Consider the following 26,369-nt stretch of genomic DNA (forward strand, 5'->3'; position numbering starts at 1 on the left):
TCAGCTGGCTCTCAACACTGTGGTATTTAAGCGCCTTGAAATTTGTAGTATGTTTATTTTTAAATTCCTTTGAGGCAGATGTCTGCAAAGTGTGTGTTTTATGTAGTTTACCCTCCCAGGGAAACCTTTATTCCCCCAGGAAGTCACAGGAGTAAGTGATTTTGTCGTATTCTTGAAGAAAGTCTGTGATGCAATGAGGGACTGAAGTAGGTCTTCAGGATTAGCAGTTTTCATGCAAGACATCATTTTTCCTATGAAATTTAATGTTGAGTCTTGACTTTAGTCTTGACCAAAAGTCTTTGTAATGAGAAAAAACAAAGTTCTTCTGATTTTAGAATATGCAGTCAAATTTGGAACGTGAGAGTTTTGGAAAATAAAAAGAAACTTAAGCATAGCCTTTTGCATGGAGTGCAGAAGGATTCTTGTAAAATTCTATTTTAAATGTGTATGATGACCTTAAGTGCTAATTTTTTAGGTTTTTGAGTCTTGATAGCTTTTGTTGAAACTACTGAATGTCTAAAAATAATTTAAATAAAACCTGATAATAAGAAAGTGTCACTAACATAGTATCAAATCTTTCTTCATGTCTTAGTTGATACTGAGAGCAGGTCATGATCATACTATTTATTAAGTTTACCATGGTAAACAATACATCTGACAACTCGCTTATAGCAATACTGATAGGGCTGTCACTTGTGAGGAGTTTGGAGCATTTATCTTTGAACCTTAATAGCCCTGCTGCCCACTTCAACAATAGGCTGAAGCCTAAATTAATTCAGTGAACTTCAATGGGAGTGGCGGGTCTGGCATTTAAGTCTTTTAGAGCTCTGAGCCAACAAATCTAAGAGGTATTTAACCCATAACAAAGCTTCTGTTTTCTGTATTTGGCAGTTTAAGTGTGGAATAATTCCACACTTAAGTGTAATTCCTTTAATTTTTGAAAGTCTGCTCTTCCTAATAGCACAGATTGCAGTCAGCCCACCCTTGAAGGAAATCTAAAATTGGACACTTAGTTTTCAGAAGCTAGAAACATCAGTGGTAGTAAAGAATAGCAAATGCGTACGGTCAACACAAGTATGCAGCAAAAAAAAAAAAAAAGCAGCAAAACTATATCTAAAACTTAATACTTGTTTCTGAGCAATTAATGTAGAAATAAAGCCAAAGTTTACAAATTGTTTTTTCCAACAAAATATTTCAATATGATTTCATGCTATATGGGTTTAAAGGTTGCCAGTCTGTTGTGATTGCCTTTTTAGCCGAGTCACTCATTTTCTCTCTTGCTGGGTGTACCTGCTAGGTACTCTTGCTAGCTCAGAGCGCGTCTTACTCCTGTTAACTGTGTGGAGTGTAAGAGAGAGAGTTTCCCAGGTAGAGCTTACACTGGGTTGTAAATGGTGCGGTGACTGACTCAAAAATCACTTGTGCCTCAGGAGCAACACAAATTCACTGCCTTTCTGGATTTTCTATTTTAATGACTATCACCATATGACTGTTTGGGGAAATTTTGACTTCAAATGTGACCTTTCTAGTCATAAATTTCTAAGACAGTATGTTGTAAGAGATGTGTGGGAAGATGTGATCTGCTTGTTTGAAATTCATCATTAAGATCTTTCTGCATGAGCTTTTCAGCTTACAAAGCACTCTACTTTTTTTCCTCCACTTAGGACAAAGTAGTTGCAGTCCAGTTCTGTAACAATGGGGACAGGTAAGTGGGCGTCCTGGGATTTTTTTCATGTGAAGTGTGGTATTTATTTTTCCAAATAACTTTTCAGAGAAAATCTGGTATAGCAGCAAAAGTGTTCTGTGACCGCACATTTACTTTGGTTGTTTTTTGTTTTTTTTGTTTTTTTGTTTTTTTTTTAAGACTGAGCAAATTGCGAACAGATTCTGTAGCGTTTCTCTGTAAGTGTATTGCTTCACAGGTAGCCTTGTTAAGTACAGAGAGGGCTACTTCTGGAGTAAGACGCTGTATGACACAAGTGAGCATTATAATAAATATAGTTCTAGGCAAAAGTTAGAACTTCTTTGAGTGCACAGATGGGGACTAAAAAGCAACCATGACTAGCATAATTTTAAAACATTTTCCTCAGAATATGACATTGCTGATCTGTTGCTGAAAAACAAGGTCGTCCACCATTCGCTCTTTGTCTGATCTAATTCCTTGGTGACTGATTTCTTCTGTCTGCTGCCTTTGAACAATGGTTTGAGTAAGAAAGTTGTCCTTCCTAATGCTCAGAGTTCCAAGAAACGTGGGGAAAAAAATTTTTTTTTTTTAATGAACACACTCTTAATTCAGAAGATCGCAGCTTTTGTGAGGTTCTATAGAGAGAAACATGGTATAAGGAGCAGCCAGGCCCTCTTCTTATATTTTTAACTCTAAAATTACAAAAAAACCCAAGATTTATTCCTAAAGGGGAGTACGCACAGAACAACACTCTTCAAAGGGACATAAAGGTACAGTTGATTCTCACATCCCAAATTTGGATCCAGCCTCGTTAGTAGATGAAAATGCCTTGTTAAATGCATTGGCGTTAAATACGTTAAAACTTTTGTTTGCATGCATTCTTCGCATTACAGTTCATTTTTTTTCACAAGGATTTAGATGCTTTGCGTAATACTTCCGTAGTGCCTTACCATATTTTTGTGCTGTCCTCACTGAGTCACCTGTGTGTCTAGATAGTACATCGCTAGATGTGATATTAAACGTGGTAATCTTAACATTTCGTGAACTGAAGATTGTGTGAGTCTGTGGTTTTTTTTTTTTTTAATGTGGCTAATGATGAGCTAGAGTACTTACTTTCACCTGTTTCTGGATCCATGGGGTAACGTATGGGGCAGATACACAATACATGCATGCCACACTCTCTAAATTCCCGTGCTCCTTTTGGTTCCCCTTCTGCAGAACCAGCTGCAGAAGCACATAGTCCTAAGGCCTTTGGGTCTTGATGATCATGTTGTTGATCTGCTTTATTATTCATATTAATTTATTTACCTCCGGCAACATGCCTGGCTAATATATGATTTTCTAGGCCAATATGTGAATTTCCAATTAATTAGCTTAGATGATAACGGCAATCCTGTGGTCTTAAAATTTATAAATGAACTATTCATACTTGCAGAGCTTTCAATTTTTAAAATACTGTTAAGACGAGATGTTGTTTCCAAACATAGGGATTAAAATCAAAATGTTCATGATGAATTTTGTAGAGGTGCCTATAGGCAGGTGCGTGTGTTGAACGCAGCTGTATTGGACAGTAGTAGGATGAGCCACAGTTAGTGATCAGCAATGTTGTGTGCAGTGATCAGCATCATAATATAGGTATAACTGTGCCAGCTTTTGCTTGAATTCCTTATTTTGTGTGGTAGAAGGTGTAAGGGATATGTGCAAGAAGGAGCGATCCAAGCAAAACTGTAGGTCAGCCAGCATATCTGCGCTGGTAGTAAAACTTCTTTGTCGTGTAAAACTATATGGGAATAAACTTGAGTATATTGATATAATTACACTAACAGTTCCTTCCAAATGATGTGAAAACACAAGTCACACTGGAAGTTTTAAATCATATAGTCACTGAAAATTATACTCATCTGCTACTGTCATGCTTTTAAAGAAGTGACAACTTCCTATTTATTTTAATATAACGAAACAGAGAGTTGAAAGTAAATAAAACAGGAACTTAGCACAAGCATTTGTTTTTTTAACGCTTCGTCATGTTGGAAGAATTCAGATCGGGGAAAATGTGAAGCAATCGCTTATTAATATAAAATTGTGTAAACTTGCATTTTTTTCATGTAATGTTATATATGTGTAATATATTTCTAAAGGCATATATTTCACAGGGCCGTCCTGTGAACGCACATTACTTGAGAAGCTTTTTTGTAAATTCTCAACAAAAAATAATTTCTGTAACATCAATAGTCAAAGCAGTATGATGTAATTATAAGTATTTGCTAGATGCTTAATTTCTTAAACAAGAAGGACTTTTAAAAGGAAAATGCTTGTATTCAGCTTCACATACAGGGCTACATACTTTTGTTCCACTGGGGTGTTTCCCTTCTCTCTCTTCACCCACTCCCTAAGTAAATGTATTATAATTTATGCCAGACTTCTGGCACGTATTTTCTTTTTCTTTTCTGCCACTATGAACTTCTCAAGGGATTTGCTGATGTCATTAAAAAGGGAATGTGCAGCTTGTATGAATTACAACATTGAAGTCATTCCAAGGCCATCTGCTAGCTGTAACCGAACATAATTAATGTTGTGGGATATGAACTGCTTTGTGCTGTACCATATCTGATATGAAAATTGTAACCTCACTGTCTTTTAATTACACTCTCTAGATCAGAGATGTACAAACAATGTAAAGAATAAGTGTTGAGAAAAGATTAAATATTTTCTAGCTTCTGTGCTTTTTCGAGTGGGTATGCTCTTGGCTCGCCAAAATTTTCTAGCTGCCTGTTTCCTGTAGCAGTAAATCATGAATATTTTATGACTGCTTAAATACACCTCTGTTTGGGCATATAGGGTAAAACAAGTGTGCGTGTGTATACATATATGTACACATATACATATATATGTACATGTGTATATATGTATGCACGTGTGCGTGTATGTTTGCTGCAGAGTAACCTAAAAACTTGTAGAGACCTTCTATGAGGTGAATGACAGTCCTCTGCCAAGCTCTTAAATATTCTTGCCATAGCATTTAGCGTGTCCCAAAATAGTGCATTCTTGCTGAGGACAGAAAACTACATAGGGAAGCTACTGAACAGTGGGAAAATAAGATCATAAGTTGGGCATATGGGTGTTTGACCAAAAGCAGCAATGATTTATCCTTCAGAGTTTCATAACTTTTTTTTTTTTTTTCCGTAGCTTAAGATTTGTCAGTGGAAGCAGAGATGGAACAGCAAGAATATGGCAGTATGAGCAGCAGGAATGGAAGAGCATAGTCCTGGATATGGCTACAAAAATGACAGGGTAAAACAAAACATAACACAGTTTGTAGCATCACTTACGTGCAAGACAAAATCTTCAATCGTATTTAAACCTATTTATTTGCTTCCATTTTGAGTTAATTTTAGTGCACGTTTTGTGTGAAAATGCAATGTCTCTGTGTGTTAAGCGATACAATTAATTAGTCTTGACAAGCAAATATTAATAGCTCAGTATGTCCTTACTCTAATGGTTGGTGAATACTTGATTTTTTTACATAGGAAGTAAAAAAGTCAAAGAGTTCATATTGCCAAGAAGTTTTAGTAGTGCCTCATTGATCATATGCTGACCTGCACATTTTTTAAAATGTGCAAAACAATTATTGTTTTATGTCAACTCTCAGCAAAATTATAGTAGGCAACTACCAGAATCAGTCTCCTCAGGTTATCAGTATTTCTTTATTTGATTTTATAACATATGCTGTGCTATATTAATTTTTGTGCTGTGGAATACAGTTAAAGTGATAACGAATAATAAAATTAAAATAGAGAAAAATCTTGAGCAAAATATATGATGTGAATGCAAATATGAACAAATTCAAGAGTTTCTAAAGTGTTAAACAGTCACTGGTATAGGTATATATGCCCCTTCATGTGCCTTCTATAATTTCAGATACTATTCCAGTGAGTAAGTTTAGTAAAAAAGCATATGTTGCCCATTAAAGGTAATTTTACACATCCCGAAGACAAATAGCAGTAACCAGAAAGTTACTGAGAGATGTAAAATGGATTCCTTTCTCTAACAGTGTTCTTTCCAAAATACTTTTTTGGGTTTCTTATTTCACTCCAAGGCGTGGCTTGCTTGGTGGAATTTCTTGTAAATGTATATCCAGAAAGTTTCTTGGCATTGTATTTTGTCCTTAAATTTTCAGATAAGAAGTGAGATATGTTGGTTCGGTTCTCAGTTCACTTAGGATTTTGGCTTTGGGGTTTTTCTTTTTGTGGTCCTCGAGTGGCTTCTGTAAGTGGGCTTGTAATTGAATTTGCACAGTCTCAAAAAGCAGAGATCGAGAAATCCATTAGAAAGTTTTTGTCATTTTACTTATGCTTTTGCAGAATGTGTATTTCATGTGGTTACATTTTTAATAAGCTAGTGGGCAAAGTATGATTTGGATTTATTTAGCAAATTTTTACTCATTACAGAGTTTACTTTAGGACGTCATATTGATGACTGATGAGAAAAATGCCCTTAGGAAAAAGACTTAATAGAACTGACTAGTTTGAAAGAAAGAATTTGGATGGGCTAGGATGATCCTTTAAGAAGAACAGAAGAAAAACTGTTTTTAAGGAAATAAAACTCTCTACATGCATCTTAGTGACACAGAATGTTTTCTGTACCTGTTTTTATCACTGCAGTACCCATGCTCAGTTCTCCTTCATTAGCCGGTAGTCACAGCAGTGGCGGCCATACTCTCACTAATTTCAAACTGATTTGCTGCTGTTAAATGTTACTGTATACATAGTTGCTGATTTATTTATTTTTTAAATTTTGAATTTCCTTAGAAACAATGTAGCATCTGGGGAGGACAAGGTTACTAAACTGAAGGTTACTATGGTGGCTTGGGATAGACACGATGCCTCCGTCATCACTGCAGTCAACAATTTCCTTCTGAAAGTGTGGAACTCGTCCACAGGGCAGCTTCTTCATAGCTTATCTGTGAGTAAAATTCCAGTAAATAATCCCAAGTTGTTATACCTGAACTCCAAAAATGATTTGAGGCTAAACTGCATCCTCATTCCTCTTGGTGAGGAGTGTTTTGTTCTGAAGTACACCAGCTGCCTTGTGCTTGCTGGGAGGAGTATGTCTCATGGGGAAAGGAGCTGATGACCACAGCGCTGCTAGACCCTGAAGATTGCTGTCTGACAAGGGAGCCCTTTGGAGGCCACTGCCTGTGCCCAGATTAGAGGGCTGCAGCTGTCCTCCCCACTGATTTCTCCTTCCTCCCCCTCCCACTGCATCTCGACTGTGCTGAGCCACGGTTTGAGGTATTTATAAAGCAGGCAGTAATAAGGCCAAGCCTCTGACAGAAAAGTGGACTGAGTACAGACATGGTTCTAGTCTAAGATCCAGGAGACTGAGCTGCTGTAGAAGGCTACCTGTCCTAAGACATCCTCACACTAAATGCTAGCATGTTTGGTGATATTACATGAAGAAACATTTTCCTTTTTCATGCTGTTTTCATTGCAGGGTCATGATGATGAAGTTTTTGTTCTGGAAGCCCATCCGTTTGACCAAAGGATCATACTTTCAGCAGGTCATGATGGAAATATTTTTATCTGGGATATAGACAAAGGAACAAAAATTCGCAATTACTTTAACATGGTAAGAATGATCAGGGAAACATTTTTTTCCACGTTTGTGCAGAACTGGACACAAGGCACAAGCAGATTTCCCGATATGCCCGTAGTGACCAATGTTGCGACAGGATTAGGGAGAACTCCCGCATGTTACAATGAAACTCCTATACTGCTCAATGAGCAACGCCAAAGTATGTTTTTGCATCCTGTGAGTGTAATAATAGGTCTTTTATAGCGTGTGTTACATATGAAAATTATTCACCTGTATTGGTATGGTTGCATCATGCAAAAGATGGAGCAATGTAAACCAGTAAGTCTATATGTTATAACACAAAGCTGTGGTCTGGGAACTTGGTTCCTAAAGCCAGCTTGGTTGGCTTTGTGCTGCATCTGTCTTAATATGCCCAGTGTCAGATTTGTTGCTTTGATCCTAGTGTTTAGCAAATGCAGCTGCACTGCTTCTGGACCTGAGCTAGCTTAAGTTTTCTTAGCTGAAATTCCTAGCACTTGGGTTTGTGAAACCTGCTTGTATGGAGCTAATAAGTCTCTTATGATTTTTGGTGTGGGCTTGCCCTATATCTTTCGCTAACATAAAATGGAGACTTCTCAGTGGTTTTTTTTTTCAGAACTTACCTTAAAAGTTGTACTGAAACTTCAGAAAATGAGAAAATGCAAGGTTTTCAACTTTTATTGTTCAGTGAAGCTTTAATAGTCAAGCGGAAAAAATATAAGTGTAAATCAGTCTTGGGTAAGATGAGAATTTATACTGAATTAGGATTTAATATTTGAGGGAGCGCAGGTGAAGTTTTCTTACTAATGCTTGTATAGAGATTGCATGATTTTAAAAGAGATGCTTTATGCTTGGATACAGATTGAGGGCCAAGGCCATGGAGCTGTTTTTGATTGCAAGTTCTCACCAGATGGACAGCATTTTGCCTGCACAGACTCTCATGGACATCTGCTATTATTTGGTTTTGGATGCAATAAATATTATGAAAAGGTGGGTTGAATGAAGTTTAAAATCATCCATGTCTTGACTTGATTTTGTGGTAGAAGTATTTGTGTTACAGTTTATTCCCCCACCCTGCCCCAGACTAAGTGGTAATTAGATAATGGAACAGTTGCTATTTATCTAAGTCAAAAAGATTCAGGTAAGAGTCCTTTTAGTCAGGGAAGCAAAGCATTAACTTTAGTCTTCACCTCCGCTGCTGTATTATACTACTGAATTCTGATCTTTGCTTCAGGCTTAGGTAATAAAGCACATTTGCGGTACGTATCTGTTCTCTGCCATGACATTTCTTCTGCTGATCTTAAGTGTATGAGTTGTGGTATGTGGGTATGGGAGCCATTCCAAAGCAGCGAGACAGCTGCAACTGGCCATTTATTTATTTACTAAATTGCTTTTCTTGCAGATTCCAGATCAGATGTTCTTCCATACGGATTACCGACCACTGATCCGTGATGCAAATAACTATGTTCTGGATGAACAGACTCAACAGGCTCCACATCTTATGCCTCCCCCATTCCTGGTGGATGTTGATGGAAATCCTCATCCCACAAGATACCAGAGGCTCGTACCAGGGAGAGAAAACTGCAAGGATGAACAACTTATCCCTCAACTGGGATATGTGGCTAATGGTATGCTATCTGAAATTCATATGTAATACGTATATTGCACCATATCGAGTACCAATTCAGTAGGCTGTTACTATAAGGATTTGTTTATTTCAGTTCTTCTGAAACTGGTGGTTTAAATTCAGTATAGAGGTAGAAGACAAGATGGGGTGGCTTTATGGCATAAAGGAAGTTTATGGAATCAACTTCTCTGGAGATATAATGAAGGGGCTGTGTTATTCCCTTATCTGTGGACTTCTCTCAGGTATACAGCAACAGTGACATTAACCTCAACGTAACCATACATGTGACTAAGGAATGAGAAAGGTAATACATTGAAAAGATAGCTTTTGTCTTTTAAAACAGGCATTTTTTATAAACTTTGTATAAACTTTGTAACTTGCTGATCTCCATAGGAGATATTCCACCTACTGAAGCACCTTTTCTTTTTGCTCCTTCTAAGGAATCATGTTTGTAGTTTTTATGCATAGTCTGAAATTTTAGGTTTTTATTGTGACTTCCCTTTTAAACTTTGTCTCCTTTTATTACATGAGAGCAGAAGGATAGTTGGTGATCAGATGTTGTTCAGATCAGATGAATAAATTGTGCACAATTTTGAATTTGTTTCTACGGTGTTTAGTTAAACGGAAATTAATCATTTTATAAGCAGTTATGACTGTGTTCTTGTCAAGGTGATGGCGAAGTTGTTGAACAAGTCATTGGGCAGCAAACTAATGACCAGGATGAGAGTATTCTTGATGGAATGATTAGAGAGCTGCAGAGGGAACAGGATCTCAGGCTAATTAATGAGGGAGAAACTCTTCCAAACCCTCCGCTCAATAGATCCCACTCTATTAATGGAGGTAAGTGGACCTTCTTTACCTCTATTAGTCATTTGTTTTGGTAAAGCATGGTAAAGTACTAAAGCGAGTTAAATTTACTGCATGTTCCAGGACTATGTCATTGAGAATGGTTTCTTCTGTGGTTCGGATAAATGTTGACCTGTATGGAGCACTTGAGCATTCTGCTAGCGCTAGCAGAGGAATTAAAAGTTTAGGGTGCAGCTGAGGATACACAGTGGTCTTAACTGGGCTGTATCTGATTACTTAGAATTATTAGAGTGTAATTAATTGTATTATAAACCTTTTCTAAAAATAAATATAAATTTTACTGTATTATCTTGGTGTCACTTAATCACTGCAGAGATGATGCTTTCCAATTTAATAATGTCAAGAAAACAGTACATAATTAGAGAATGTCAATGGAATACAATATTGTGACAGACTAACGGCTTCCTGTTGCAGCATAAATGCTAAAGCTGAGCCACCAGCATTTATAAAATAAACCTATCTGCTTCATCTTAGTGTTTCCGTACAAAGTGTGAGATTATTCTGCTATTAGTGTTCAGCTATTGTGACTTTATTTTTAAAGTGCACAGTGATTAAAAATTAAAAGCAAACTCAGTCAGATATGAGCCACTGCCTGTGAAGCAGCTGACTGTCTGCCCTTTGTGTAACAGAACAGTTGCTGTGGACTTGCGCTGCACGTCATCCTGAGCTTTTAAAAAATTTACATCTGCTAGTAAGTTAGTTCTAGGTTAAATGACTGATTACACACATCTGAATTAGATCTCCATGGCAAAACTTACTAGGATTACTAGATTTGGAGTTGCTTGCCTTTAAATTGAACAAGGAGGCAGTAAAATATTAGCAAAAAATGCCAAAAATACACTTTTACTTTCATCTAAATTGTTAGTGTCATGTAGGTGGTCTAGCAGCCAGCTTCAGTTTACAGGAAGTCCTTTCTGCTTCTTATGACTGGTTAATCTATTACTCAATCCCAATCTTCAATGGGATTCAAATATATTTGTATGCCCTGTGTTTTTATGTGAAAGAGCATTTTTAAATGAGTGGTATATAAGTTAATGTGCTGTTATGTTCCAGAACTGGCTTTCAGTGGCTTTTCCACAGAAACTACCTCCATTTATGACAGTTAGGTACTTTATACATAGTCTGATTGATATTTTAATAGCTAAAAATTTTTGTCTATTTGTACAGCTGTGAATGTAGTTTATGCATGCCGAAATTGTGTTGTTGTGTTCCCAAATGACAAGAGAAATTGAGGCAACAATTAGGCCCTGATCCTAATATTTATTAGCCTTTTTGTCTCACTTTGTTACCTGAAGACTCAGTCTCTGTATTTTCTCCTAAGTATGTAGCATCATTTTATGGTGCCACCTGAGGAAAAGTCTAGAGAAGGAGCATTGCCTCTTGCACATTACAAATACAGAACAAATTGAGTTGCTACAGAAATGTCAAAACTTGCAGCAATCTATTACTTTAGGTGGCAGTCTCATCTCTTGTTGTAATATAGTATTTCAACAACAATCAACAGGACTGTGGTTTGTAGGCCACCTTAAAACTTTCCTCATAGATTATATTCTTTGCTTGCACAGACATCTCAAAGATAACAAGTCACAGTATTTATGAACCCGTGAAGTGGTATGTCATGTTACAGTACCATACACATCTCCAGTAGGCCAAACACCAGTACATAAAAATCTGCTTCATCAGAAGTGAATGGCAAAACCACTTAATGCAGAATAAGTGTTGTGCATCCAATGGGTTTGATGACATAGGAGGTTGTGCTCCTTTTATGATGGTTGTCAATGAATGTCTTTTGCTAGAAAAAGAGAGCTGGATTTTGTTCTTTGGTATCAGCTACTTTCATGTCCCATCCATTTTCCCTCAAGCTAAATAAATCCGTATAATCTTCCAGCATTTCTTCTCTTGATAAACGGGAGGAAAAGTGAGCCCTAATATGTGGATATTTTAGATCCATGATAGAAGTAGCCCTAAACTGGAACTTCACCTTTAATCTTTGTTCAATACTTAGACAGAGATGTGTAAGGGAGATTTTTTCCAAGACATATAAGGGGAAATAAGGGAGAAGACAAGACTGAGAGGTGATCTGATCAACGTGTATAAGTATCTGAAGGGGGAGTGTCAAGAGGATGAGGCCAGCCTCTTCTCCAGAAACTGAACCACAGGAAGTTCCGTCTGAACCTGAGAAAAAACTTCTTGACTGTGAGGGTGACAGAGCATTGGAACAGGTTGCCCAGAGAGGTGGTGGAGTCTCCTTCGCTGGAGATATTCAAAACCCGTCTGGATGTGATCCTGGGCAGTGTGCTCTAGAGGACCCTGCTTGAACAGGGAGGTTGGACTAGATGATCTCCAGAGGTCCCTTCCAACCTCAACCATTCTGTGATTCTGTATCAAAAGGAAACTCTGCACAACGCTTAAGTGCTAAATTTTGGTTTCTATTGATGGCTCACAGAAAATGAAGAAAAATCTTTTTCTTCTGTAGCTCTTCGAAGCCCAGGTTTGGATGTAACATCTCCACCAAACGTTGGTCTCCGGAGAAGCGGTCAGATTGAAGGGGTCCGGCAAATGCATCACAACGCTCCTCGAAGCCAAATGGCAACCGAGAGAGATCTTATGGCATGGAGCAGAAGAGTTGTGGTGAATGAGCTCTCTCCAGGCGTCAGCAAGTAAGATGCTACTTGCGCTGGGAAAAAAAGATTAAATTGTGTAATATTTAATGTTTCTTTCATACAGCTCGTTCTACAAAATGATTTTTCAGAAATGGATTGAGTTTTCTTTGAGATTCAGGTTGTAGAATTAGAGTGCTAGTCCGTTCTGGAGGTTTAAGAATAGTAATTCCTTATCTTCACAACTGAATTGTTCTTCTTCAGTGTTTCAGTTACTACATTTTTCTTTTTCTTTTTAATGTGAGGTTTTTGATTCTGCACTCTTCCCAAAGCTTTATTTTTTTTTTAAATTTGATTTTTAATACATTTTAATTTCCTTAAAAATAGTGTGCTCAACTAACAGGTCTGTTCGTTTAACTTGGGACTGAATTCTAGGAGTGAAGTATGTGTGAATGCTTCTAGGAGGACTTTTATGCAGGTTTCTATAGCAAGGGAATGAGCAGTATTTTAATGTGTGTTTTACTGAGAGTGTCAGTTAATGTGATGATGTAGTGAATAAAATGGATGTTTCCTATGTGTAATTAGGGTACAGGAAGAATGTCGAGCTGCCAAAGGTGAAATAGAAATTAATCTATACACTGTTGAAAAGAAGAGAAAGCCATCCCACACCTTACAACGGGTGAGTTAATTCAGCAGAAGAGGGAACCTCGATGTGAAGCAATTCTGAGCACTAAGTAAAAAAACAAAAACCAAAAAACCCCAGAAAACTAACTTCAAGAAATGATTCAGAAGATAAATAGTACTGTTATTCTGTCTCTCTAACTTTCATCTGTAATTGTAATTTTTCTGTTTTTATATTGTAATATGCAAATAGCAGTGATAAATCACTATCCCTAAGGCTTCAACGGTAGGAAAATACTGGAGAATGGGGAGAGCAGAGCCACAGTTGGACGTTCAGTTCACGGAAACTAGGAGAAATATTAGAGGTGCCGCACTTCTTTAAATGGCTAGTTTTTAATCTTATCCAGAGACTACAGATATTTGTTAGAAAAAAGGGATTTCTCCATAATTTACTTTCCAAGAAGGATTGCTACTTAAAAAAGTAGAGCGGATATTGAATCAAAATGCATATGCATGCGCACCCATACAAACACTCACAAGTATGTATAAATGATATCTTTTCAATTCTAATTCTAAATTTCCTAGTTGTCATTTATAACTGGGATATAATGTACAGTCATTCTAATGAGTCATCTTTTACGCAACATGGCTCGTTATTAAATATCTAATCTTTTTCTTTTTGCTCCTGCTGTCCTGTGACAAAAGAATGATTATCAGCCAGGCAGTGGAAGGTCCTTGAGAAGAAACCAGCGCAAACGCCAGCATGCCTACCAGACACGCTCCACGATAGAACACAATCATCAAGGAGCAAGTCAAAATGCACGTGCACGGGAAGAATCAGACAGCTCCTCTGAGGTCTGTGATACTAAGTGATTATTTTAATGTGTACCCTGTTCACAAAACATGCAGTTGACAACAGATGCGCTCAGAGTACTGTTGCCATTAAGCCTCCAAGTTTCTTCCTCCATCTTGGAAGGAACACGCAGTTTACTGAGTCTCTTAGATTTGTGATTTTATTGTAGTATGTTTATCTTGGAGAGAGAAGTATCGTTTATGTCAATGCCAGCACAGTTTTCAAAACTAGCTTAGAACAGGTGTGTATTTTTGGAAATCTGAAACATTTTCAATTAAACTTAGCTGGGTTGTGTTAAACCACTTGCTATTTTGAGCATTCAAACATAATAGACTTCATGCTACTTGTATTAGAGGTCACATTCAGCACTTTGATTTCACCTACATTTTAGACAACTGTTGAAAGACGTTGAGTATTGCCATTAGCCATTGATATTGGCAATGGAAGAACTTAAAATATCCTAGCTTAAATATAACTTGCTGTCATTAAGGAAGCATGCCAAGTAAAAAGAGACCAAATCTTGTCACTTTGTAAATGTGTTGAATAGACAGCATGGGTGGTAACTTCACACTAAAATATTTTGATCAAATACTGAAATAAGAACTCATACTATGGTTCTAATACCGTTAAAATTCACTTCTCTTTCTGTAGAAATTGTAAAAGCCTATAGTTTAATATTAATTAGGATACAGAAAGAAATTGCGGATTTATTTAAAGCTGAAATAGTCCTTAAATACAAAGCTTTCTTCAGGTGAGACAAGTCGTGTAACTTGTTTGCAAATAAAGCTGATCTATTTTAAAGCTTGACCAAAAGTGAAACCTTTTATTTTTAATACAGGAAGATGAGACAGTTGGCACAAGTGACGCATCTTTGGATGATCCTGTGGCAGCATGGCAAAGTGAAAGCAGTTCCAGGTAGCTTTTTTAGTCTCATAATTATTACATTTGGTGTTTATATAATTCAAGTAAGACCAGTTGAGATTGTGATAATATGACTACAAATTCAGGGAGAAGTGTTACTGCCTGATCTCATGAACCATGCAAATTCATTGCACCTTATGAATGATTGAAGCAAAGTGATAAATCACACCATGCTTAGTATACTTAGATATTTTAAAATGGTAACCAGCTAACAAAATTCAAGGTGAATACTTGTATGTATTAACATATCAGTGCAATTGTAGAGGTTTTTATAACAATACTTAAATATGAAATGCAGCGTGGAAAAACTCTTTAATATTAAAGACTGACTTTTTTGCAATTCTTCAGGAAGCGTTTTTTATATATGTATGTGCGTATATGTACATTATTTTTGCAAGATTAAGAATTGTTTTGAAGGACCATATGTAACAAAATGTCTTTTTTAACTGAGAATGGCTTGCAAAACAGGTGCCAGTTTGTTGTTTCTACTAGAAATATTGATAGAAGTACATACAATTCTTCCGTTCACACTTTAGTATATACTAATTTGTTCTATTGTCAGTACATGTTTATGTAGAAGTTCTACAGTCTCATTCTTAATGCTGTGCTTTTTTGGCTAGAAGCAACATGAGCTAATATAAATACAGTATGTGTGTCATTTGGATATTACAGAAGTCAGCAGAGTATTTTTAAAAGACTATGCCCTTGTTATCTAAGTTTTTCATGCATTCTATGCAGTTCAGTCGGTTCTTATAGCTGTCTATGAATTAGTGAGATAAGTAGTATGAGAATAGGTATAAGCTATAACTCTAGTTTTACATGAGTTTGCAGCTGATAAAATAACCTGACAAAACATATAAATTTGATAGCAATCAGATTTTCTTTAAATTCACGTGAGAATAAAATTTTTCCCTGATCCTACTGTCTGTTCCACATAACGAGGAGAGCAGGTTGAAGGATTGGGCCTCTCACTCCATTGTGTGAAAACTGAAGTGCTATTTTCTTTCTTACGACTTTATATTATTTACAGTGATTCATCAAGTGAATATTCTGACTGGACAGCAGATGCCGGAATTAATCTCCAACCTCCAAAGAGACAAACTAGGCAGGCAGCTCGGAAAATCTGTAGTAGTTCTGAAGATGAAAATCCGAAGGGAACAAAAGGACTGGAGGAAAAAAGAAGGAAACTTAAGCAGCCTAGAAAAAAGGTTAGCATTTTTAATTTTTAAGGGTCTTTTTGACTTTATGAGTTTAAATTTTTTGGTAAGCGACTCTGTTTTCAAAGTAAAATTTTTCAAAAACAAGTATACAGCAAGAAAGATCCTACAGAGAACACACAGTAATTCCAATATTAGAGCAGTTTGGTTTATTTTTTGTGTTGTGTTACATAGATGTGCTTCCTTTTTCAAGCAGGCAGCTCTGTATTACTGGTGGGAGGTTTGCCCATAGATTTATGCTCTTTACTGCAGTCAGGTTTACTCCAAGGTTGTTCTGTTGAAAGAGTGTAATGCGTCTGTATTACATCTAAATTTTCAGATTTTTTTTTTCCTTTTCCTATTTTTAAAGCAGACATTTAGAATGTTTCTAAGGAAAGAAATGAGATTATTTATGAACATCATATTCTTCTGTTATATTGATTATAGGTGATTTCTTATCACCTAAAGTCAGGATTTTTGGAAGACTGGCATTCCAGCATTTGCTCAGCCCTTATATTTAGCTGTACGATCAGTTGTTTGTCTACTCTGCCATAGTAATTAAGGCTTGCACCTAAAATTTAATGTAATATATTTAAGAAACCAAGTGGACTACTTTCGATGGAAGGTGAACCAAGCGAAGAATGGCTTGCCCCCCAGTGGATCTTGGATACTATACCACGTCGCTCACCTTTTGTTCCGCAAATGGGAGATGAGGTAATGAGTGTAGCCAGTATGATTCCAGTGAATCTGGAAATTCCCGTCTAGGCTGATGAACTTGTTTCAGGTAGGGCTGTTAAATCAAGGAAGATTTTCAATGAATCATGCTCAAAGTAGTCCGAGTTCTGATTTTTCAGAAAACCAGTTCTTTGCAGCTGGCTTTTCTGCATCTGTTTCTGTACACATGTAACTTATTAATAGCGTGGGAATTGATCGTGCCTCGTCAAACAAACATATGCTTCTTAATAGCCCAGTTTTGGAAGCCCATACTGGTTGCTACTTTCGTGGCTGAGATAAATATTTTTAGGGAGAAAAGTGCTTTGCAACAAAATAAGGGAACATGCAGTAGGTTTTGAAAAGAATGATGCTTGAAGTGTTTGTAGGAATTTTTGAATAAATGGGACTAGAATTATCAATAAATAAACTTTTTTTTTTTTTTTTTTTTAAGATCATATACTTTAGGCAAGGCCACGAAGCTTATGTGCGGGCCGTAAGGAAAGCCAAAATTTACAGTATTAACATGCAAAAACAGCCATGGAACAAAATGGAACTCAGGGTAAGTTAAATAGATACTTCAAAGAGCTGGACATCAGTATGTTTCTGTAATGTTAAACTGACATTAAAAAATAGTGTGAAAAATATGATGAAAACATTAGTTTTAAATGTTAATGTCAAAATTAAATCTTAAAATTGAGATTTTCACTAATAGGTTCCAAAGGTTCCAAAACCTTTACGTCTCCTCGGTTCTGATAACAGAATGCCGGAAGAATGTTAAAGAAAGTGAAAGTTTATCTAGTGTGGTATTCTTTCCTATTAGATGTGAAATGTTTAGAAAATTAAAAGAAATAAAGTTCAAAATGAAAGTAGTTAAGCACTGAAAAGGGTTGCCTGGAGAGACAGCAGAATCTCCTTGAAGGTTTTCAAAACTCAGCTGCGCGAGGCCCTGAATATCTTGACGTAACTTAGATGTTAGCCCTGCTATGAGCAGGATGGTGGACAAGATATCTACCAGAGGTCCCTTTCAACCGAAGTTATTTCATGATTCCATGATTTCTCCCCTCCTTAACGCTCACTCGTACAGAATCAATCACTCAAGTGTTTTATATTTCTATTGACGCTCGACAATGACTTTTTTTTATTGTTCTCAGCGTAATGGGAATAAGCTCAGTATCATCATGCAAAGATCTAAATGTATACACAAGCTCCATTAAACAGTGAATCTATTCAAGGGTGTAATTGTGCATGTTCTTCTCTTGGCCGAGCAATACAGTATCTTACTGTTGCTTTTCATATTTTGAATTGTTTGGTAGATGCTAGGTTTGTATAGTTTAGCTAATTTTTCTTTTGCTTTGAATCACTCTAAGGAGTCCCCTAATACTTAATCCCTGGTGTTGTCTTATTTTATTTCTGCTTACTCAGAATTCATATTGAGAGAAAAAAAAATGCAGAGCTGAGTGTTTTATATGCTAATATTCATATTTATTTATGGCCACTGGTCCTGTTAATGAAAATAATTGCTTTAGTGGAAAAATACCCAGTTACTTGTCTTAGGTATCCAGTGATTCCAGCTGTAGTGTAAGTAGTAACATACAGTACACCCTCGAAGGCATCACAATTCTGTAAGGAAAAGGAAATGGTACTTCATGTAGGAAAGAAGTCTTACCACTTACTGACATTTGACAGGATATGATCATACCAGGTTGTTGTGTCGTCTTTAAAAGGAAGTATTTCCTTTATTTTCCCTGTATGTTGCTATGCAAAGGTGAGTCGAGTATAAACTTTGGTGCCATCATTGTGGTTAAAACCAGAAAATGATACGTTCCTTAGAACCTTCCTACAACAGTTAAATAAAATGTGGGTATCTTGTTCATAAATATGCCAAGGGAATGAGCATCTTGTATCTTTTTCATCTTTCTTTTTAAGGATGCTGTGCTTTGATTTTTAGTTTTTGATAATCAAATATTTTATGGGTGAAATTACTTGGGCCGTAGAGTGGAAACAAATTTGGTTTTTATTTATACGCATTTGGTACTTTAACATGAATATGTTTCTGTTCTTAGCAAGTTAAAAAAATACTGTTCCATGCTTATTAACAAATAGGAACAAGAATTTGTGAAGACTGTAGGAATTAAATATGAAGTCGGGCCTCCTACGCTCTGCTGCTTGAAGCTTGCATTCCTAGACCCAATCACAGGCAAAATGACAGGAGAATCATTTTCCATAAAGTGAGTAACTGAACTGCTGGTGACTTTCGTCAAGAAATTTTCTTGTAATTTCAGGCTTCCTCCCGCCGCCGCCTTTTTTCTTTCAAGGCATGGTGATGGTATTCATTTGTTACTACACCAAATTTGAAAATAAAATAAATGAAATTTTGTATGTGGAGACTGAAAAGCTTGTCTGTATTCTACATGTAGATCTACGCTTTTAGGAAATAGAAGCATTATTTTTTCTGTTTCTTGAAGGTACCATGATATGCCAGATGTTATTGACTTCCTTGTGCTGCATCAGTTTTATAATGAAGCCAAAGAAAGGAACTGGCAGATAGGTAACTATTGTTTTACCACATGCATGTATTTGGCACCGTTTTTGCAAGTTATTTGAAATGATACAATTCAGTGTGTGTTTGGTGTGGTTGTGTGGTGTTGTTGTTGGGTTTTTTTTTTTTTTTGAGATTGGGTGAGTAGTGTATGTTTTAGACTTACTTAAAAGCAGTATTTGCAACAAGCGTCAACATTTTAAGTATACAGATTTTATACTATGTTGTTTTATGTCACGTTAAAGAACTTGAAAGATTATACATTTCTTTTCATTGCATATTTAATTTGAGAATCTTACCATATTTTATTACTGATGTTTCTGTAACGCTGCTGCAGAATACTACTTTGGCTTTGTGGAGTCGGACTGGGTATTTGTGATTTGTGGTGATTTGTTCATCAGATGGTGTGCAGCGTCTCTAACATGATGTGAAGGACTGTACCACGCATGATATAGCAATCATTGGAAACTATTTGATGATTGCTACAGTTGCTGTAGTAAAGGAAAAAAGAAATGAGAGAAACTGTTGGTAGGTCTATGATGGCAGAAGAATCTATGTCGTATTGTGATTTGAGGTGCGGAGGCATTTGTGATTAACTACCAGAAATCTAAAAGTTGTCCCTTTTGGAGAGCTTGATCCCTGTAGTGCAAAATGTAAGAATCCAAGTAGTGCATTTAAGAAAGGTAAAGTTGATTCTATAACAAGAAGTATTTAGCAGTTACTTGCATTGTACATGCATTGAACATGCTGGGACAACAGCATTGTTCTTTTCCTAAATGCAATTTTTTTTTTCCTTTCAGGGGATAGATTTCGCAGTATAATAGATGACGCTTGGTGGTTTGGAACTGTGGAGAGTCAGCAGCCTTTCCAGACGGAATATCCTGATAGTTCCTTCCAGTGCTACTGTGTCCAGTAAGAACTTACATGGTTGTAATATATCAAAGATGTTTATACCCTCCCAGGTCTCTTAGGTGTTTATATAGAACTTAAATGTGTACATCCAGGGAGAAGAGTCCCTTTTTCCTTTTAAATAAATAATCAGCCACTTTGTTTTTATTTATTTATTTACAACTTTACTCCTGAAACAACATTATTAGTATGGACAGCAGTGCAGTGAATGTATAGGAGATACAAGGGAAAAATAAGGAGGTAGGTCTAGCTAGTAACACAGGCCCATTTCTGATACACGTGACCTTTTTTTTTTTTTTTTTTTTTAAAAAAAAAAAAGCCTTTTAGAGAAAGGGCATATCATTATATTCAGCTACATGAAGAATAAAATGCTTTAATATATGCATTTGAATGTAATCTTTTTTTTGATAGCTGGGACAATAATGAAAGAGAGAGGATGAGTCCATGGGACATGGAACCAATTCCAGAAGGAAGTAAGCCTGTTTTGAATTCATGTCCAGATATCATTATATAGCCTTGTGACACTACTAGTACTTACTGTTGTTGAATTCTTCATATTTAGCTGCTTATCCGGAGGAGGTTGGTGCTGGAGTTCCTGTGACTCCAGATGAACTGACAGCTCTTTTGTACAAACCCCAGGAAGGAGAATGGGGGGCCCATTCCAGAGATGAAGAATGTGAACGAGTAATTCGGGGGATTGAGCAACTTCTTTCCCTTGGTATGTTTGGAGAGAGGGCTGAAGTTTTAAGAATATTGGCGTGACGACACGTAACTGTAGGGTGGATGGAATGAATTGTTGGGAGTTGGAATGGAGTATTTGGAATGTGCTTAACTAAATAAATAAAAAGAGCCTTTTTAATTTCATGCAGTGCCTTTCTCAGTTACGCTTCCCTGTTTGTGATGCTTGACCTGCTTCCTTTCAAGTTAATGAGGATTTTTAGTGGCTCGTATCTAAAAACAAAGCATTGACTTAATCTCCACCCCCAAACCAACTAACAAATCCTCATCAAACATCCTCACCAACAAAGACCTTGGAACTAGTTTTGTAATGTAACTGTTTGATAGCATGATATTATTTAAATTCTGTCCTATATTTATACACAGGACACTTCTGTATTCTTACTTTATGTTACTTGTTGTATTAGTGCTGTTACAAGTACGTATACCATGTTGCTTTTCAGCAGTACTACAATTGGCTGCTGCCTGGAAATCTCAAATGTGACTCTTAAACAAATAATGCTTTTTCAAATATAATTAACAGGTCATGAAAGAAGATGACTCCTGTCCTTTGGGTAGTGATTTGTCCAGCTGTAGATCTGTAATGCTTTTCCTGAATTGTTTTAAAAAAAAAAAAAAAGACCCAGAAACTATTATAAGGAATCTAGTTATCATATTACTTCCATTCTGATATCTTCTGTGGTATCTAAATTATTTTGATCTTTTGTCTTTTAGACATTTCTAATCCCTTTGCTGTTCCTGTGGACCTTAGTGCCTATCCCATGTATTGCACTGTAGTTGCTTATCCAACTGACCTCACCACAATCAGGAGGAGACTTGAAAACAGATTTTATAGGTCAGTTTAATTTATTTGTTCTTAATCTACATTTTTTAGAGCCTAACCTAGGACAATATGTTTAGCTGAATACCAAGTAATGCCACCTTGGTAGTGTATTTCTTTGGTGAGCCAGCAGCCGAACATCTGGTTCTATTTGGTCTTGTACAAAGCAAACCTGAGTGATAGTTTCTTTTGGCCACATTATTAAGGCGAAAGCTGATATCTTGATCTGGAGTGGGTGGTTTTTTTTGTGTGAAATACTGGACCTTATTCTCTGTATGCATTGTTGGCAGAGCGTATTTGCTTCATCTGTATCTCTGCTGCCTTTAAGTCAGATGCTTTGCTTGTGCTGCAGTTGCCAGAAATGCACTAAATAGTGCTATAAGCTGAGTGGAAGTCTCAGCTTTTCCAGTTAATTTGAGGCAGTCAGCGCTATCAGAACAGAAGAACTTACCTGTTCTGAGCTCAGAAGGAAAATGATGTACATCATCCCCTCCATCCCTTTTCTCTCTCTCTCTTTTAGGAGAATCTCAGCACTGATGTGGGAGGTACGTTACATTGAACATAATGCCAGGACTTTCAATGAGCCAGACAGTCCTATAGTCAAAGCAGCCAAAATTGTAACAGATGTCTTACTTCGCTTCATTGGGTAGGCATGGTTTTTGTTACTTTATAGAACTGACAGTTTGGGTTTCTGAGATATTTTGCTGTGTATTTTGACTTTTGTTATTGCCCCGCAGGGATCAGAGTTGTACCGATATATTAGAAATATATAACAAGGTGAAAGCAGAAGACCTGAGCAGTACTGATGAAGAAGAAGAGGTAGGAGCATTAAGCATGATCATCAGAATTTTTTACCTTTTTAAATTTAGTATCTGGAAGAAGCTTGAGCAAGAATTTTTGTAGAGCCTTTGTTTTATGGGTAGTTACCTTAAGTTCTTGAGATAAGTCTATTTAGGCCATTTGCGTAACTCACTTGGAACCATAAGCTCCCTCCAGGTCATAAAATTGATTCATGGAACTGCCTATCTTAATCTTCTCTAAATGAAGTGTTTTGTTGCCCAATGAAATATTAGCAAGCAGGGGGAATATGAATTACTGCTATTACTCTGTGTAGAGAACCAGATGGACAGTAGCTCTTTTATTGTCAGGGAGGCAGCAGAACTGGTTTTCTTTTGTAATTCGTTGTCATTTCCTGTCAGTTGTACAATGAAGGGAATGACAGGTAGAAACCAATTGAGATATTGCTTCCTTTACCTTTCCCTCTCTCCTTCTACCTTCTCCCCCTGAATGCAGTCTGCAAACGTTTTGAAATGTGCTGTAGTTTCCGTTTTAAAGCTGTGACCGAAAAAAAAAAAAAAGGGAAGAAAAAGAAGAAAACGAACTCACTCATTTTTGTTTTATTTTTTCAGTATGGCTTTCTAATACATGAGTGAGTTTGAGTAAAATACAGCTAAGAGATTCTCTCTCTCCTCCTTTCCCCCAGATGTCTTCCATTGTTGCAGTTTTCAGTTATTTAAGTTAAACTTGATCGCTGGTAGAACACCTGTATGCTTATGGCTGTTGCAGAACCATTATGTGTCGTTTGTAACTCTTTATTATAAACTACTGTGGAACAATAGTTGTTTCTAAGGGCAGCGGATAACTGCCACTTTTGTTGTCTTTAGTACAGAGTCACTAAATCTGTTAGTTAGAGATTTTGAGGTGCTATTGCCTTAGATTTGTATATGAATCTTAAAATATATACTACAATGCAATTATTTTATTGCTTTTATAAAACTAAATATATAATAACTACACTTATTATCACAGACTCTTGAAAGAGTATTTTGAAGAAAATTAAGGGTTCCCATGACCTAAAATAGCAGATCCTCCTTTCCTAACTCCACTTATTTGGGAGGACTGTACCCTCTAGTGCCTGTTTTGAATCTTACGTCTTCCATATCATTCCGTATCAAACAATGATCAGAAGTGTCCCACATTGTTACCAACTCTGCTTCCTTTCTCCCTGGCTCTTCAAAGAGCGTGTCTTGGTTTTTGAGAGGCCCTAATCCCCAGTCTCTTCCTTGGCACCACAGAGTTGAGCCAGAGCAGAAGTATTTTCCATGGAGTCTTCTCTGCAGTAAGTGTCTCTTGAGGGGTATCCCTGTTGCGTGTGAAGCTCAGCTGAGCCCCTGGTAATAGTGCGGGAGTGGAACTGGGGGGTCTGATCCCTCCTGCTCCATACACAGTCTTTTCAGATACTGTAGGATCCACAGAGCAGATCAAGTCGGTAGGACAAATGGCCTGTCCTAGGGCTAATGTGCCACAAAGTCTTTCTGCTCCCCAAACAGAGGCTGACTGTGCTGCTAGCACGCCGGTCGGCTGTTGTGTTCAGCATTGCTGGGCCCTGTGTGAACAAGAGATGGAGGCTCCAGGAGGATGTGGGGTCACTTGCTGGCCCAAAGAAAAGAGACTGTTTTGCCATGGTGCCTTCTCTCCTTCAGTTCTGATGTTTTTCTTACTGTGTACCGCTCAGACCTGTGCCCTCCCTAGTATGCCCGCTGCACGTTGCTGACCCCAAACTTGCCCCTTCAGATCGTAGTCTTTCCTTCTTACTCAGTTGAATGTGGCTTGCTACAGGGAATCATCATGGAGCTTTTCACTTCTTGATCCTTCTTGTTCTGATTTCTTTATAGAAAAAAACATGGTTTAACTTCAATTAGAAATCCCAGTGTAAAGATGCAGTGCTAGGATGTGCATGGAAAATTTACGTGCTGCACGTTTCCTCTGGATCTCAAATCTAGTCAATTTTAACCCCAGTCAGATTGGCTGAGACCACTGAAAAATTTGTTTCCCCTCTAGTAAGAAGCCTTATCTGTCAGTCTTTGGGAGATTAAGCTATTAAATAAGCAGATATGCAAAGGCAGATTAGCAGTGCCTTCAGTATCTTCTGCTGTCTTTCTGAGATATGTTATCGTTGTAGCTTTTGCTTTTTACACAAGTATTAAATGTGCTACAAAGTACTGCAAACGGTTTGTGACGGTTTAGGCAGCAGAGCAGCTCCTGCGTGTAAAGTAAGCATGTATAGCCTAATGTCCGCATTTTGGGGATGCGCAGATTTGATGCTCGTTTTGGGATCTAATGTACTTACATGGTTTTTTTCTTCCTTCTGAACTATTATGAGAGAAGTGTGGATTTCCCTCCCTCTTCCCCCCCGCCCCCCATGTATGCTTCTTTTTCTTGGTTCTGTTAACAAAAGTTATCCTGTATGTAGCCAAATGAAAGGAAATGTATTTTAAAATAAAGAAATTACTTTCAGATTCTCTGTAGGAGCTTTCAAGGAGCCACTTCTCCCCTCAAAGTTATTTATTTTTAATTAGTGATAGAAAGTTGTTACAAAGGAATTCTTCTTGTTCTCTCTAGATCCAGATTGTGAAAAGAATATTGTTCACACTTAATCCTAGTAGGCACTATGTAAACTCAGTACAGCTGCTCAGGGTGTAAACATTTAGGCAGAGGAATATATCTCTGAAAGACGGGGGCTTACCTAAGACTTAAGAACTGAAAATAAGCTATTTATATTTCTCAGATGTTTATGTGTAGTCTCTATGGAAGCAAACTTAGAAAAGAAATGAAGCTTTTTATCCACCTATTTTTTATCTGAAGTTATGTAAGTTGTAGTTTGAAACTAGTTTCCGTTTTACTGGAATCATTCATTGCATTTGAATACTTTAAAATAGTGTCTATTGTTAACTTTTGGGTTTTAGCCCTGTTTGTTTTCCTTGTTGTGTGCGCATACAAGCATGCATGTGTGTAATCATTACCTTTTCCTTCAGGTGGCAGAAGTAGACGTAGATTCAGATGCTCCAGGAACTTCCTCTGGAAAAAGACGAGTGAGTAAACACTTCTGGTTGATCTACCTTGTGAAAGGAGATAGACTGGGTACAGAATCACACCCATTTAGGTCTGGAGCAGTTTAAATTTGTCACAGGCTATAGTCTGTAAGATTAACTGCAAATTCAGTTGAGCATATATGAGAGTGCTGGCAGCTAAGGATGTTATTTTACAGGAAAATTGATTCAATTGCTGAAGAATCGATTTTTATTTGATTTGAAAGATATCTAGAACAAAGTCTATTTTCAGTCAGAATTGGGTGAAAACTGACAAAAAATAGCAAGTTTGGATCTGAAATATTGCATACCTCTCCTGGGTTTGAGCTTTTATATATTACTGAGAACAACCTATATCTACAAACTGCAAATTGTGCTATGAACTATGTTTTAATCTTACTGCAAGTCTGTTTTTAATTGTGGACTTCTGCTTTGAATCAGATCCCTAGTAAATTAACAGGAACTTAAAGTGAAAAATCTGCATATTCTGAAAAATGAAGAAGTATATCTGTTTCCCTGCAGATAAGACGACCAATAAAAAGACAGCCCGTGAAAGCAAGCCCTGATGCTTGGAAAGAGCAATGCAAGCAGTTATTAAACCTGATTTATGAAAGAGAGGACTCTGAGCCTTTTAGGCAGCCAGTTGATCTCTTTTCCTATCCTGTAAGTACAGCTTACATACTCAAAATTAAAAAAAACTAATATTCAGTCTTGGGCAAAGTTACATGCCGGGCATATGGCTAAGCTCTGCCTTTCCGAGTTGCAATGGCCCATGTTGTGTGTGCTGGTGTTTTCAGA

The 26,369-nt window shown here is 37.1% G+C and overlaps 1 protein-coding gene across 2 annotated transcripts in view; it reads left to right on the forward strand.

Moving 5' to 3' along the window:
* BRWD3 (bromodomain and WD repeat domain containing 3) overlaps positions 1-26,369 on the forward strand; it is a 65,221-nt gene that overhangs the window by 25,894 nt on the left and 12,958 nt on the right. For both annotated transcript variants that reach the window (XM_068956688.1, XM_068956689.1), the window contains exons 12-35: positions 1,665-1,705; positions 4,871-4,975; positions 6,493-6,646; positions 7,178-7,312; positions 8,159-8,287; positions 8,700-8,925; positions 9,594-9,764; positions 12,268-12,451; positions 12,977-13,070; positions 13,718-13,867; positions 14,704-14,780; positions 15,817-15,994; positions 16,580-16,696; positions 17,148-17,255; positions 18,800-18,924; positions 19,162-19,244; positions 20,036-20,147; positions 20,556-20,617; positions 20,707-20,862; positions 21,597-21,717; positions 22,223-22,348; positions 22,440-22,521; positions 25,518-25,574; positions 26,094-26,234. In XM_068956688.1, the coding sequence (XP_068812789.1) occupies positions 1,665-1,705; positions 4,871-4,975; positions 6,493-6,646; positions 7,178-7,312; positions 8,159-8,287; positions 8,700-8,925; positions 9,594-9,764; positions 12,268-12,451; positions 12,977-13,070; positions 13,718-13,867; positions 14,704-14,780; positions 15,817-15,994; positions 16,580-16,696; positions 17,148-17,255; positions 18,800-18,924; positions 19,162-19,244; positions 20,036-20,147; positions 20,556-20,617; positions 20,707-20,862; positions 21,597-21,717; positions 22,223-22,348; positions 22,440-22,521; positions 25,518-25,574; positions 26,094-26,234 (2,934 nt within the window). The remainder of the gene's footprint in view (positions 1-1,664; positions 1,706-4,870; positions 4,976-6,492; positions 6,647-7,177; positions 7,313-8,158; positions 8,288-8,699; positions 8,926-9,593; positions 9,765-12,267; positions 12,452-12,976; positions 13,071-13,717; positions 13,868-14,703; positions 14,781-15,816; positions 15,995-16,579; positions 16,697-17,147; positions 17,256-18,799; positions 18,925-19,161; positions 19,245-20,035; positions 20,148-20,555; positions 20,618-20,706; positions 20,863-21,596; positions 21,718-22,222; positions 22,349-22,439; positions 22,522-25,517; positions 25,575-26,093; positions 26,235-26,369) is intronic.

The sequence above is a fragment of the Struthio camelus genome, chromosome 11, assembly GCF_040807025.1.
Source record: "Struthio camelus isolate bStrCam1 chromosome 11, bStrCam1.hap1, whole genome shotgun sequence".
Classification (NCBI taxonomy): domain Eukaryota; kingdom Metazoa; phylum Chordata; class Aves; order Struthioniformes; family Struthionidae; genus Struthio; species Struthio camelus.